The 15,449-nt window shown below is 52.9% G+C and overlaps 1 protein-coding gene across 2 annotated transcripts; it reads right to left on the bottom strand.

The window, feature by feature from the left end:
* Positions 1–714: 714 nt before the first annotated feature.
* On the bottom strand, positions 715–14,122 carry CTSB (cathepsin B). 2 transcript variants are annotated; one of them, XM_082049518.1, is made up of 10 exons: positions 14,030–14,122; positions 8,044–8,195; positions 7,411–7,496; positions 6,888–7,002; positions 6,456–6,574; positions 5,701–5,786; positions 4,228–4,374; positions 3,212–3,328; positions 2,244–2,372; positions 715–2,157 (listed from the first exon to the last, which is right to left on the bottom strand). In XM_082049518.1, exons 2-10 carry the CDS (start codon positions 8,167–8,169, stop codon positions 2,060–2,062), a joined length of 1,023 nt encoding a protein of 340 aa, XP_081905644.1. In that variant the 5' UTR covers positions 8,170–8,195; positions 14,030–14,122; the 3' UTR covers positions 715–2,059. The 2 variants fall into 2 exon arrangements, with proteins under 2 accessions (XP_081905644.1, XP_081905645.1); XM_082049519.1 differs by having other exon boundaries at positions 13,947–14,069.
* Positions 14,123–15,449: the final 1,327 nt, after the last annotated feature.

The raw sequence follows: 15,449 nt of genomic DNA, 5'->3' as shown, positions 1-15,449 counted from the left end.
GCTCGGTTTGGTGGCCTTGGCAAGGCCAAGCTGCGTCCAGACTGTTCCTCAGAGGCAGGACCCCTATCCCACAAGTACCCCTGTAGATAGTTCTAAGCTGTTGTTCAAACAAACTTTGTGCAGCTTCCTGTCTTGTTTAAATTAAAGTTTCCTTTGGGAAAAAAAAAAAAAAACCAAAACACCTGTTTAATTTTATTTTTTTTTAAATCATTTCTTCTACATTCATAATTCCCCACCCTGCCACAAGTTACAAAGCCTTCAGACAAAATGCAGTCGCTTCCTTGCTGCTACTGGGAGCATCTCATTAAAGCAAAGGAATAATTGTAACCAGGATGAGTGACATCTAAAGGTCAGTACGTTAACTTTTAATGGACCCTGCACTGCAGGCACTGTGGGTGGTGGCACAGGCCTGAGCTGCAGATGTTCTCCAGCGCTTTGGTGCATCTTCCTCCCCACAAACCCTCTGTGCAGAGATGCCCTGGTCCATGTTGAAGCCCCTTCCCCACCATCAGGAGTGGGCAATGCCCTGGGGCGCCCCAGGAAACAACACAAGTCCCACTGTCCCCAGTATGGCCAGAGCACAGGGCTGGGACTGACCACCCTTGCACGAACACAGAAGGGTCTCACCTGGCTTCCACAACACCCAGAGCAACAGGACAACAGTTTGAGGTGGTTGGAAGTCAAGGAGAAGCAACCAGGGGTCAGGAGACAAGACATTGGAGAAATCATTTATTGGCACAGTTGTTCCATTCACATACACCACAGCTCTGTCTCACTGGGGGCAGTAAGCAGAGGTAAGGGGCTATTTTACAGTGCAAGGGAGAGCTTGTTCACGTGGCTCAGGCCTGTAGCCTCAGCTCAGCAATATACTTTGTGCTTTAAAATTAAAAAAGAAAGTTCTTTCACTATATTAGTGTTGGCAAATCACATGATTCCTCCTACACAGCTATTACACCTCCCCCCGTAATAAAAATAAAGTTTTTTTCTTCTTTCTTAATGCCTGTGGCTACAAAAAAAAAAAAGAAGAAAAAAGCTTCAACAGTGTGCAAGTTAGCAAAATACCCCCAAGCACCTGCAGCCGACACTGGGAACATCCCTTATCTCTGCTCAGCATTCAGCCCCAAAGCCCCACACTGATTTTGGATGCACGACCCGCCGCGCACACCAAGCTCCCCATCCTTAGAGACATCCCAGGCCAGGCTGGACGGGGCTCTGAGCAACCTGAGCTGGTGAAGATGTCCCTGCTCATGGCAGGGGTTGGGCTGGATGAGCTTTGAAGGTCCCTTCCAACCCAAACTATTTCATGATTCTATGGATAAGTGGCTTCCTCTTTCCAGCATGCTCCTAAGATGCTTGCAGGACATCTGCTCAAAGGCTCATGGAGTTCCAGCCAGGCCCTTCTCTAGGATCAATTACCCCAGACTACAGCAGAGAAAGAAAAACAACTAATAACCAGCAGAGAAACAAGTGGTTTAAAAAGCAGCTGAGAGGATGGAGCAGAGCAAGCAATGCACAAAGGACTTGCTGCAGGCAGGAGGGGCCTCAACGCAGCTCAGGCCAGAGCCAGCCCCGTATCAAGTTTGTCAGTATTTTGTCATTAAAAGGTCTAAGTTTAGCCAATTCAAGGCACACACTAACATCCCCTGCCTTAACAGTGTGACCAACCCAGCCAGGGCTGCACAAATCACCCTGGGTCCATCTCCACTGCCCCATCAAGTCCCTGGTACCAGCACAAACCTACTGCTTCTTCCCAGTAACAAACTGGGCTGGAAGGGGTCTGGGCTACCCAAATACCATGGCTAACCAAATACTACAGTGCAAGAGGCCAGTGAGCCCTCCAGCAGTCCTTTGAGCCCCATAGCTGTGACCCACCAGGAGCTTGCAGAAAGCAGCTCCAGCTCCACCATACAATTAAAAATAAAATTAAAAAGATAAAAAGCTTTAACAAAGTAACCTCAACTATAGTCTCTTGGGGGGGAGGTAAGGAGGGGTTTCTGTACCCAACCTGCTATCAGTTAAAAGCATCGAGGACTCAGGATTATTTGTGGTTTGATCAAGGTTACACCCTCTTCCAGTACTGCTCCGTGCTGGGGATGCCAGCCACGATCTCAGACTCGATGCCGCAGTGGTCCTCTCCTCGGAGGATTTTGAAAAAGCCTGGAAGAACATCAAGGGCAAAAAGTCAACCTCCCTGCCACCCCACGAAGAAGAGGGAAGGGGAGCAGCGTCTCGGGGTTCCTCACCGTTGTCCCCCCAGTCGGTGTTCCAGGAGTTGGCCGCCAGCCAGTACGGAGTGCCGTTGTCCACCCCCCAGCCCAGGAGCCGGATCGCGTGGCCACCAACTTGCTCGCCGGTCACGTGCTGGTAGACACCTGCATGGCAACACCGCAACATGGCAACACCGCAACGGGCACCACATCTCCCCCTGCTTCAGACCATGGGCAGCTTGGGAGATAAGCGATAGCAAAGCCCAGAGGCCACCTGAGATGGTGGTTTTGGTTAAACACAAACCTGAAGCTTAGTGGAAGAAAGGCTGATGCTAAGTACCTAAGACAGGCCAATAAGAAAGATGGGGACAAAGTTTTAGCAGGGCCTGTTGTGATAGGACAAGGGGTGATTGTTTTAAACTAAAAGAGATTCAGGCCAGACATGAGGAAGAAATTGTTTCAAATGAGGGTGGTGAGAGTCTGTCCCCGGTTGGGCAGAGAGGTGGTGGATGAACCATCCCTGGAGACATCCCAGGCCAGGCTGGACGGGGCTCTGAGCAACCTGAGCTGGTGAAGATGTCCCTGCTCATGGCAGGGGTGCCACTGGGAGAGCTGTGAATGTCTCTTCCAACCCAAACTATTCTGTGATTCTAAGTGTCAGCACAGCACCCAGCACACCCAGCAAAGGTCCCAAAGGTGGCACATTCAAAGAGCAGTTCAGAACAAGGAACTGGGGCCACACCAGGAGAACCATCTGCCAGGATTTTACCTAAAATCCTAGCTGTTGTTCTCAGCTGCATTTCTGGTCCCAAGCACCTGTTCCGCTTGTTATAAACCGTTAGATACTGGAGATGGCATCTGCCCATGTTCTTCTAACACCAGATACTTAAGTGTGAACATGAGATGTCCTTTGAAACTTGAGTAGAGCGACAAGGGCCATGCAAGAGAGACCCTATGGATGAAGTATAAACAGGACTCCCTGCACCCTTCATGCTGATGCTCACCAGACTTGTACATCAGAAAGTCCTCATAGACAATAAAGGCTCCTTCCACTGGGCCGTTCTTGTAGATCTCAGCCATGATTTCCTTCTCGCTGCGAGGGACACCGTAGGATGTGATGCCTAGGGAGGAAAACAACTCACACCATTAGTACAGCATTGTCAGGCCACAGAGGTCTTGGGACAGCTGGACAGCACCTGCTTGGCCTGCCCATGCAAGAAGGCTTCTCCACTTAAAGGTTAAATTCAAACCCAGCTGTTCAGAGGCAACTGCACCACCAGGCAGGGCAAGTGGGCTCTAACCATTCCTCTCCTATTTAACTGAAGTGGTTTATTCTGTACCCAAAAACCTATTACCAGGCAGCTTCAGCAGGAAGTTTTCCCCTTATACTTCCTCAATTCCAAACCAAACCAAATTACTCCAGGCTAAGACAAGTCTCCAAGAAGCAGCCAGACTAGCCTACATGTATAGGTCTGGCTACCACCAAGGAGTGGGAAGAAGATGGCTTTGACACCAGAATCCCCCAGGACTCAGCACCATGCTCTTCAACCCAGGCAGGTGTTGGGCATTGGAACAGGCTGCGCAGGGCAGTGGTGGAGCCACCATCCCTGGAGATGGTTACAAGATGCGTAGATGAGGTTCTTAGGGACATGGGTTAGTGGTGCCCAGGGCAGTGGTGGAGCCACCATCCCTGGAGACGGTTACAAGATGCATAGATGAGGTTCTTAGGGACGTGATTTAGTGGTGGACTTGGCAGTGTGAGGTTAATGGTTGGACTCAATGATCTCCAAGGTCTTTCCAACCAAAATGTTTCTATGACTCAAATCAGTTCTCCCATCTCAATTGAGTCTCAGCAAATACTGAGCGTCTGCCAGGCTTATGTTTGCTCCAGGACCACCCACCCAGAGAAAATGGACCATAATCACCATAAAACAGCTTTGGAAGAGGCCAACCCCTGCCAACCCCACTGAGCTGCCACCAGGAGCAGCTCCTGAGCAGTGCTGGAGGCCACCTCCCTTACCGTAGTGCTTGTCCTCCTTGTACGAGGGCGAGTAGCCGGGTTCGCAGTGGCGGCTGCACCGAGGGGTTTCTCCCATCTCCCCAGTGCAGGGTGGCCGGGAGCCGTTGACATGGTGCTCACAGGGTGGGATGGAGTAGGGACGGCAGCCTGTCAAGGACAGAAGTGGCATGAAGTGGCTGTCCCCAAACACCCCTGACCCCAACAGCCACTCTGGAGAAGGCATCAGATACCCCAAGAAAGGGTATGACCTTTCCGACCCCAAAGCCCCACAGATCAGTGGGGTGCAAGCAAGAGTAGGTCTGCCAGATGAGCAATCCCTGCATCAGCAATGTGCTTCCCCTCTGGACCTGCTTCCCACCACCTCCCTCTTGACAAGGTGATGGAAAAGATGGAAACGTGAACCAGCTCATGACCATGCTGGGAAGAAGCAGAGGTTTCCAGTCTGGAAGTTGCTTTTTGAGTGGGCAACATCAGGAAGACTCCTGCCTTCATCCAAAGTGTAATGAACTGGTCCAAAACCAGCAACAACAAAAAAAATCCATAGCATGATTCATTCAGGCCAGACATGAATAAGAAATTTGATTACACTGAGGGTGGTGAGAGCCTGTCCCAGGTTGGGCAGAGAGGTGGTGGCTGAACCATCCCTGGAGACATCCCAGGCCAGGCTGGACAGGGTTCTGAGCAACCTGAGCTGGTGAAAATGTCCCTGCTCATGGCAGGGGTGGCACTGGGTGAGCTCTGAATGTCCCTTCCAACCCAAACTATTCTATGATTTTAAGCAGAAACCTTGAATGGTTAAGTCTGGACACTCTGCTCCCTTCCTGGACGTGTCTCCTGCCACTAGGTGCTGCTCAGGGACCTTTGTCCCAAAGGGGTGACCAGGTGCCATGGGAACAAGAGCAGCCAGCTGGGATAGCAGAGGTGTCTGAAATTATCAGAGGGCTGGAACAGCTCTGCTGGGAGGACACACTGAGAGCTGGGGCGTTCAGCTGGAGAAGAGAAGCTCCGGGGAAACCTTATTGCAGCCTTTCCAGACTTAAAAGGGGCCAATAAGAAAGATGGGGACAGATTTTTGACCAGGGTTTGTTGCAACAGGACAAGGGGTGAAGGTTTTAAACTAAAGGAGGGAGATTCAGGCCAGACATGAATAAGAAATTTTATTACACTGAGGGTGGTGAGAGCCTGTCCCAGGTTGGGCAGAGAGGTGGTGGCTGAACCATCCCTGGAGACATCCCAGGCCAGGCTGGACGGGGCTCTGAGCAACCTGAGCTGGTGAAGATGTCCCTGCTCATGGCAGGGGTGGCACTGGGTGAGCCTGAAGGTCCCCTGCAGCCCAAATTATACTATGATTCTATGAGCCCAGCCCCAAAGGAGGGAGCAGCCACAAGGATGCAGACCAGAAAGAAGCACCCTGAAGGACACGGACCTGTAACTGAGCAGAGATGCTCCTCTTTGCTTTCACAAGGGACTTACCCACATGGGAATCGTAGAGTCCTCCAGACACGAGCCCCTTCTCTGTCCAGTACCTCCACGCGCCGGAGGGGTAACCACCATTGCACCTGGAAGAAGAGGCACCAGTTCCAGCCTGTCCAGAGCCATCCCCTTTTGGGGGATGTGAGGGACATGAAGCCAGCTGAGGATGGCTGAAGTGAAGCTTTCAGCAGGTTGAAACTTTATAAGTCTGTCCCTGTCTTCCCCAGGATTTATAGGCCTCAAAACACCAAAGCCTCAGGGCAAGAAGGATCTAAAAGCGTCCATGCCTTCATCCCAAAGCAGTAGTGCCTCCTTACCAGGTCTCTGGTCAGCCCCTGTCAGCAGTAGCAGCAAAAGTCACACAACTTGGTGACTCAACCCCGCACCCTGCTCTCAACAACTGCAAAAGCCACAGGCAAAAAAAACAACTTGTGCCTGAAAACCAAGGCTTTGGGGCTATTAAAAGATCCTTCCTTTGGCTTAGGTTGCTGTCAACTCTATAGAGAAAAGCATCACTACATGCTTGCTCTCCCTCCACCATCCATCATCATCCAGCTCCTGCTGGCAGCAGGATGTGACCCCGAGGGACGTTCAGTCCATGCAGTCACCTTTATGTTCCCAGCTAACTCCAGCATCTACAGCACAAAGCACCTAAAGAGACTAGGAAACCAGGGCTGAAATGTTCAGCATCTTTGGGTTCTGTCCCCATACCTCCCACTCCCCTTTTAAGTGTACAAGAAGCAAGAGCAGCTCACCCCATCCCGCACTCGAAGCCGCAGCACGACAGCAAGTCCTCTGCCGAGACCTCCACGCTCACCTTGGCGTTCGTGTGAACGCAGATTCTGTCCGAAATCGCTTCTACGGCACCGAAAGCCTGCAGACAACCCCCAAATTCCAAGGGAAGACCATTAAAGCTGGTGAGGAGAGAGAAACCGGGCAACCTGCTCATGGCAGGGGGTTGGACTAGATGAGCTTTGAAGGTCCTTTCCAACTCAAACCGTTCTATGAACCTTTGGCAATGAGTGCAGCAAGCATGAGCCTGGCTAGGAGAAGCCCACCAAGAAACTCTGACACCACAGGATCCCCCATGTCCCCCCCATTTATGCAATTCAGTATCGAACTCAACAGCAGTTATTTTGGCCAGTAAACTCTGTATTGACACAATCTTAAACCACCCATGCTCTTACCCAGCAAGAGCCACAAGAGCCCTGGTCTCTTATCTCACTGATGGTAGGACAGTTGGGCCACTGTGTCCGTGAGTCAAAGCTATCAGGCAGCTCCATATCTCCAGCAAAATCTACCCTGCAAGCAAGAAGAGGGAAGTCCTGTTATAGAAACAGCAGTGTGACAACAGGACTGGGTGCACGGGTCTCTCCAACCTCCACTGAAGGTGACCTGGAGGACAAGAGCTCTTGCTGTTTGCTTACTGAAGGAGAACAAATACTTCTGAAGGCCTCAGACCAGGTCAGCAGTTCCTCAGTGTTTTTCAGTTCCAAGGAGTACAAATTACACAACTGGTCAAATATCTGGCGGGACAGGGGATGGATGTTCCAGCCATGCATGATCCTGTGCTTAACTCCAAGCAAGATGTCCAGCAAGCTGCACCCAGGGGAACCCCAACTCACAGCCTGCCGGGGGAGACCCTCATGCACCCCAGACACACCAGGAGCATCCACACAAGTTTTTACAGGGCTTTCATCATCTTCTCACCTTTCCGGGAGCTTGGGTCCACCCAAGAAGGTGCCACAGAGCTGCTTCACATAGCTCATGTCGGTGTTGTAGAAGTTGTGCCCTGCCTGGGAAGAGACACAGAGCAATGGGACGTGACTCTCCACAGTCACCAAGTACATTGCTGGGACCAGCATAGTGCTCCAGATCTCCATCAAACCCACCCGGGGTCTGATACTTGTTTTAAAATCCATGGGCCACGAGCCAAAGTGCATGTGGACACAGAGCAACACAGCTCCTTCCAGGATCAGTACTTGATGACCAGTAAGCTAAGGTCCAACTCTAGGCTTTGGCTGCAGCAGCCTCACCAAGGAGGTTTTGGCCAGGTCACCAATGCAGCTGGACACTTGCTGCTTGTTTCCAGACTCCCACAAAGTCTCAGCATTGCTCCTAGTCTATAAATTCATCAGTGTTCTCCTCCAAGGAGAAGCTGCACAGTTACTGTCACCACAAGAATCCCTGATGGCATCAACTCATTGGAAAAGTCAACTGGGACCAAGGCTGGTTGGATGCAACCACAGTGATGCAACTCCCAAAGCTCAGCTATTAAATCCCGCAAAGAGACTCTCAAGCAGTGCATCAAAAAACCCAAAACAAAAGCAACCTGGTACTTACCTTCCAGGTGGTGTTGAGCTTGTTTATGTGGTTGACCAAGTCACTGGAGAGAGGACGGTAGTAAGGAACGCTGCGAGCATTGGCGAAGGCCACCAGGACACACAGGATGGACACGGACGGCCACATCTTGGCGACAAAACAGGATGCTCCACCTGCAGCCAGATTTGGGCATCATTGGAAACCTTCCCAAGGCACGAGGGCTTGGCAGGAGGAATGTCACAGCAACACGTAGGAGGATATAACACGTGGCTGCGTGAAGTCCCTCCTGATCCCGATTTACCCCAAAGGTCAGGAGAGACACAGGAGCCGACTAATAATCCCCCCTCCTTGGAAGAAACCAGACAAAGCAACCCTGTTTGTCAACCACTTAAGGATTAGTAGCAGCAGGAAAATATCTTTTGAAGCAGATCCAAGGGATTTGGAGGGTATTAAAAGCAGTGTTTACTTCCACAACGCTGGAGAATAAGGACCAGGAGAAGGAATAGGTGACTCCCCCACCATGGCAAACTGCAGGCAGAACTTGCTTGTGTCTGCCCTGGTGCAGTGCTCTTCCCTTTGAAGACATCACTCCAAATCACATTTTTGGGGCTTTACAGCATCATTTTGGCCAGCCCATTGCCATGGGGCCCCTGATTGGGGTCACAACCCTGAAGCAGGGAACTCCTGCCCATGCAGAGGGGGTCTGTGCACATCGGAGCTGCCTTCCCACAAAGGGCTTTTCATGAGAGAGGCTGTGAAGCCCCAGCCCTTGGTGCAGGGCACCAGAAAAATCTCAATTTAAGGAACAGAGATGCAGGGGAAACCCAGGAGCACGGCAAGAGAGGATCAGAGAGCATCACCCTGCCCAAAGATGCTCCACGGCTCGGGCGCTTCTCTGTTCTCCTGCCTCCTTTAACCTAATTCATTTTAAATTGCCCAGCTGCAGTTTAATCCCCGACACGAGCATCCCCACGCCTGACTCGGATGTGCAGATGGACCACGGGCTGCTCAGCCTTTTCAGCACAGGACACACATGGACCTGCTGGAGAAGGACAAGAGGAGCCCCAGAAATGATCCGAGGCTGGAACAGCTCTGCTGGAGGACAGGCTGAGAGAGCTGGGGTGTTCAGCTGGAGAAGAGAAGCTCTGGGGAGACCTTAGTGCGGCCTTTCTGTACTTAAAAGGGGCTGAGAAGAAAAATGGGGACAGACTTTTGAGCAGGGCCTGTTGCAATATAACAAGGGGTGATAGTCTTAAAGTAAAGGAGGGGAGATTCAGGCCAGACATGAAAAAGAAATTGTTTACACTGAGGGTGGTGAGAGCCTGTCCCAGGTTGGGCAGAGAGGTGGTGGATGAACCATCCCTGGAGACATCCCAGGCCAGGCTGGATGGGGCTCTGAGCAACCTGAGCTGGTGGAGATGTCCCTGCTCATGGGAGGGTGGCACTAGATGAGCTTTGAAGGTCCCTTCAACCCAAACTATTCTATGATTGTATAACCTCTGCAAACACATCAATCCATCCTCCTCCTCCTCCAAAACCTCCTAGTTCCCCTTCCATCCAACCCGATGAGCACCAAGCCTGGTGAATGACCCAAGACCACAAATACTCCACAGCAGCCTGAACAGCAGAGATATTTAAGCTTTAATTCCTACTCATCTCAGCAAGCTGAACGTGTAATCACCTTTGCAAGCCTGGGCTTAAACCCTTCTGGACAAATACACCCAAAGGACTGGACACACAGCTCCTGCCAGCAGCTCTCCAGCCCGGCGGCAGCAGAACTTGCTGAGCAGGGGATGGGGAGATGCGCAGATTCCCATGCAGGCTGCTTCCACCCACTCACAGCCAAGTTTAGCCTTTCCAGAGAAGAAAACCCAGCAGGAGTGTCCTACTTTCTGCCAGCGACAAGCCCAGGCGGCTGCAGCTAACTAACTGTATTTGTTTTTTCCTTTCCTGCTCTTCCTTCCACCGTTTATTTTTCTTCCCACCCTCCAGGCTTTTAACACAACGCTCAGCACAACTGCCAGTTGAGTTGCAGCAGCATGTGGATCCTCCTACCCTCAAATCTCACCTCTTTGAAGGTATTTCATGTGTATTTGCTCGCTTAGCGGTTTCCCCCTAGACAAGGGACTCGCTGGCATTGCTGGTGTCCCCACCACAGTCTGCTGCTTACCCAGCAGGAAAGTGGTTATACCCACAGACACAAATATACATCTCTAAGTCTAGTGTGATTTTTCACTTTCCACATGGCCACAGGAAGGTGACAGACCTAAGCTTATTAAAAATCTTAAAAAACAAAAAAATCACAAACACAAAACCAAAATAACAACCCCAAAAACCTCTGTGCTTCCTGCAGTCTGCTTTATATTTTCTGTAGCACAGAAAGGAGGCAGTTTTGAGGCCAGAAGCTGCCTGACACACTTTTGTTTTCAGCAGGATGCTTGTATACTTGCTGACAGGCTAAAACCGCCCCGCAAAGCCTCCCACACGGACACGGCTGCTTGCACCGCGCTCTGGCTGGGACGGACACGGGACATCTCCCATCCTCAGGTTACCCGACCACACCGGCTGCAGCCTGAGAGCTCCAGGCAACCCAACACCAAAATGAAAAGAGATACCAGGCAGTTTCCATTCCGACAGGCGCTTGTCTTTTAAGCTCTGCCGCGCTGCATCTGCCCCGTGACGTGGTCACCCAAACAACGACCAACTGGCTCCTGTTTGCAGCAAAGAGCATCTCGCCAAGTCTCCTACAGGCACGGGGTTTTGGGGGGCACAGATTATCCCAAGATCTGGGTGGAGAATGAAGGGGAAATCCTTTATCTCATAGAGACAGATATTTTAGCAGGGCCTGTTGCAATAGGACAGGGGTGATGGGTTTAAAGTGAAGGAGGGGAGGTTCAGGCCAGACATGAGGAAGAAATTGTTTATGAGGGTGGTGAGAGCCTGTCCCAGGTTGGCCAGAGAGGTGGTGGATGAACCATCCCTGGAGACATCCCAGGCCAGGCTGGACGGGGCTCTGAGCAACCTGAGCTGGTGAAGATGTTCCTGCTCATGGCACGGGTGCTGCTGGATGAGCTTTGAAGATCCCTTCCAACCCAAACTGTTCTATGAAGTCTCCCCTGGGTGTGAATTTGGGGGATGATATTCTCAACCAGCTGGCACAAAGTATCCCATGACCTGGGTGGAGAAGGAAGGGGAAACCCTTGATCTCATGTCATTTCTTCCTCCCCCAGCTTTCACAAGTGCCCTGTGTACAGCAAACCTATATTTAGAAAGCACAGGCACGGGACTCGCAGGGTGAATTTCAGCGGACAGGGAGTCACGTGCAGCCACAGGCACATCGACCCCAGTGGCAACGCAGGGAGTCAGAAAGAGTTGCCGGTTCCCAACATCACCCCCTTTTCCCCACAGATACCAGCAGAAAGACGCTTCCCATAGCAGCGTTATCGCACCCATGCTTCCCCCACGGCCGCTATCTCCTCTGCACACACAGATGTTTTAAACACCAAAAGAGCAGCACCAAAAACTGAACTTGCACAGCAGCTGCTGCACCTGGCAGATATCTGCTCTTCTTTCTGCAGGGTGAACAGGCCAGAGGGGCTTCTCCAGCAACCCCAGCAGATCCCTTTGCATCCTCCATGTCCCTGGAGGTGCCTTGTAGCTTTAGGATAACCCTGGCACAGGCTGTCTGCACAGGTCATGTCCCATCACAGCCTGTTAGCTTGAAAGCAAGAAGCAAAACTCAGCTGTTGGACTTAAGACACAGCAGCTTCACCCTGGCAAACTCTCCAGATGGCAGGAAGTTGTTTGGGGCTTGCAAATAAATCCCCCCCCAAGCTGCTGCACCTCCTTCTGAGCTGTGGACAAGTCCCCTGCCCCCTGCTTTGGGATCCAAAGTATCCAGTAAAGTGATTTTTGAAGGATGAACAAAAACTGACTCGCCAGCACGCCTAACCCTGGGCGGGACTGCCACAATTCAGACAGCTGGTTGCTAAAAAGAGGAAATTCGGGCCACCTGAGTGCAGCCCTTGACCCCCCCCACTTCCCCCACACACACACTCCCAGCTGAGCAAGGAGGAAGCACTAAGGCCGAAGGCTCTTCAAGATGAGCTGCTCGGAGCAGCTGCAGCGTGCAAGGGAGGAGAGAATCCGAAGAGATGCTGCACCACCCACCCGCAGTCCCTGCGGTCCCTCTGCAGGGATGGAGGTGACATCACCCAGGTGCCTCCTCCATCCCTCCTGACCAGGAGATCTTGGTGCCAGAGGCGGTTTCCTGGCTGTTTTCCCAAGGAAAACTGTTTGGACCGCATTACGGTGAGAATGAGCAGGACCACGCAGCCTCCTCGCAGCGGCCGAGGGAGATGCGCAGATATAATACAACAAACCCCTCTGCAGTGACTTGCGGTGAAGGTCTTCTTGTTACTTAGAAATCAAAGCCTACAACTCCTATTTTTCCGGCCAGTTCTCTGCATCAAAAAAATAAAAAAAAAATCAAAGAACCCCAAACCTGGCTATGCAAAGCCCAGCTCACATGACTCCGCTTAGGCAGGTCAGGCCAGGAGATAAGCCACAGCCCTGAAGCACCTTCGTTGTCTGGGCCAAACCCCTCCAGGCACAGACAGAAGCACGTACACACCCTTTCCCAAGGATCTGGTGAAGATAAAAGCTGTCTCAGCCTCATAGCTACGACACCCCCACCCCTCAGGGTGAGAAGTACCCAGCAAAGCCCAAGTCATGTGTCCTCCTCCAGCAAACAGCCCTTCATCCAAGCTGAGCTTTGTCCTTTGTTCTGGGTGCCAATATTTGTGTGTGACTCTAAGCCACAATAAAGCAAAGCCATCCAGCTTAGCTTGCTGTGCCACCAAGGCTAGTAGCTTGGTGGCCCCACCGGCATGCACCAAACTCATGGCCTGGTGACTTCACTATGGCTACTACTGCGTTATCCACCAAACTCATGGCCTGGTGACTCCATTACAGCCATTACTGCGTTATCCAAGCTTGACATTTTTTTTGTCTTATTAAGAAAAAAAGAAAAAAGCACAAGCCACTCTTCCCCACTTCCTTTACATTATCACAAGTCAGATATCTAGCAAAATAAATGCATTTTGAGGCAAGTTGCAGTGCTCCCCTCTGCAGCTTGCATTCACAGAAAGTGCAAACTGCACTGATTTTTTTAATTGTGATTATTTCTCTTTTCCTCTTACAGACCAATCCACAAACCAGAGTCTTGCACAAGCCCCCAGCTGCTGCCGCAGACACCCTGCGCCACTGAAACTCCTCGCCCTCAGCCTTCCAACCTGGAGGTAAATACGAGAAGCAAACGATCTTTACTGTATCACGCCTGCAGAAAAACCCTGAGAACGAGATATATGGACAACTGATACATTGCGCATCAGACAGATGTGAGGCAGCTTTTATCCATCGCCACCTCCAAGCCATGGTCCTGGTGCCAGACCCCAGCTTGGCCACACGTGACGGGATATTCCCAGAAACACTTCAGTGCCAAACTGACCTCCTTGGCGTCAGCTGACGAGCAGGGCTGGGGATATTTTTTTTCCAGTCTTCATTATGAAAACAAGGTTTCCGCTCTGCTCCCCCGCCGCTTACAGGAAGACTTGCTGTTTCTCAGGCGCACTAAGGGTTAATGGCATCTCCCCCGCAACAAACCTCGCCCGCAGCTGAGCTGCAGAGCATCCCTCCTAGACCCACCGCTGCCAAAAAAATACCCCAAAATGCAGCTGGAAACCGTGGGAGACGTTTCTGCGGCGTGTTCCGCCGCACCCCGCGGGCGCAGGGCTGGGGTCCCAAGCGGGTGCGGAGCTCCCTAAAAGCGCCACTGCTCCACATCCCCATCCGCACCCCCCTACGCGTGTCCCCCTGCCCCAAGCCGGGCCGAGCACCGCAGCATCGCCCCGACACCCCCTTACCTGCCCCCGCTGCAGCGCCCGCACCCGCGCCCCGCTGCGCTCCTTATGGCCCCGACCCGGCCCGCCCCCGCGCCGGGACTCACCGCCCCGCACAGCCCGGCCAGCCCCGCGGTTCCTATGCGGCCGCGGAAGGGGCAGCGCCCGACGGCTGAGTCATCCCGGCCCGCCCCCGCCGTGACTGCATCCTGCCCGCTCCCCGCCTCCCGCCCGCCCGCTGCCCGCCCCCAGGCTGCATGCTCCTGCCGGCATCCCGGCTCCTGCCTGCATCCCGGCTCCCGCCGGCTTCCCTGCTCCTGCCTGCACCCCTGCGCCTGCCTGCATCCCGGCTCCTGCCGGCTTCCCTGCTCCTGCCGGCTTCCCTGCTCCTGCCTGCATCCCAACTCCTGCCTGCATCCCGACTCCTGCCTGCATCCCGGCTCCTGCCGGCATCCCAGCTCCATCCTGCCTGCATCCCTGCTCCTGCCGACTTCCCTGCTCCCGCCTGCATCCCGGCTCCCGCCTGCATCCCGGCTCCTGCCGGCATCCCGGCTCCCGCCTGCATCCCTGCTCCTGCCTGCATACCTGCTCCTGCCTGTATCTCGGCCCCTGCCGGCTTCCCTGCTCCTGCCGGCTTCCCTGCTCCTGCCTGCATCCCTGCTCCATCCTGCCCACATCCCTTCTCCAGCCCACCTGCATCCCTCTGCCATCCGTCCTCCAACCCACCTGTATTCCTCTGCCACCCTTGACATGCCTGAGGGACGGGAGGCCACCCAGAGGGACCTGTGCAAGTTCAAGACGTGCGGCCATGTGGAACTGTGAGGTTCAACAAGGCCAAGTGCAAGGTCCTGCACCTGGGTCAGGGTAAACACTGTTTTCAATCCAGGCTGGGGTTGGAGCAGCCCTACAGAGAAGGACTTGGGGTGCTGGGGGGTGAAAGATTGAACATGAGCCAGCAACATGCGCTTGCAGCCCAGAGGCCAATTGTATTTCTGGCTGCATCACAAGGAGCGTGAGCAGCAGGTTGAGGTTGGTGATTCTGCCCCTCTGCTCCACTCTGGTGAGACCCCCCTGCAGTGCTGGTCCAGCTCTGGGTCCTCAGCACAGGACACACATGGACCTGCTGGAGAGAAATGGATCAGAAATGATCCAAAGCCAAAGCTCTGGAACAGCTCTGCTGGGAGGACAGGCTGAGAGAGTTGGGCTGTTCAGCTGGAGAAGAGAAGCTCCAGAGAGACCTTAGTGCGGCCTCTCAGTGCTTAAAAGGGGCCGAGAAGAAAGATGGGGACAGACTTTTTAGCAGGGCCTGTTGCAATAGGACAAGGGGTGATGGTTTTAAAGTAAAGGAGGGAGATTCAGGCCAGACATGAGGAAGAAATGTTTTATAATGAGGGTCGTGAGAGCCTGTTCCAGGTTGCCCAGAGAGGTGGTGGATGAACCATCCCTGGAGGCATCCCAGGCCAGGCTGGACGGGGCTCTGAGCAACCTGAGCTGGTGAAGATGTCCCTGCTCATGGCAGGGGTGGCA

The sequence above is a fragment of the Streptopelia decaocto genome (assembly GCF_964273445.1).
Source record: "Streptopelia decaocto genome assembly, chromosome: 3".
In the NCBI taxonomy this organism is placed as follows: Eukaryota; Metazoa; Chordata; class Aves; order Columbiformes; family Columbidae; genus Streptopelia; species Streptopelia decaocto.
Note: the sequence above shows the minus strand (reverse complement) of the source record. Positions and strands in the feature narration are given on the sequence as shown.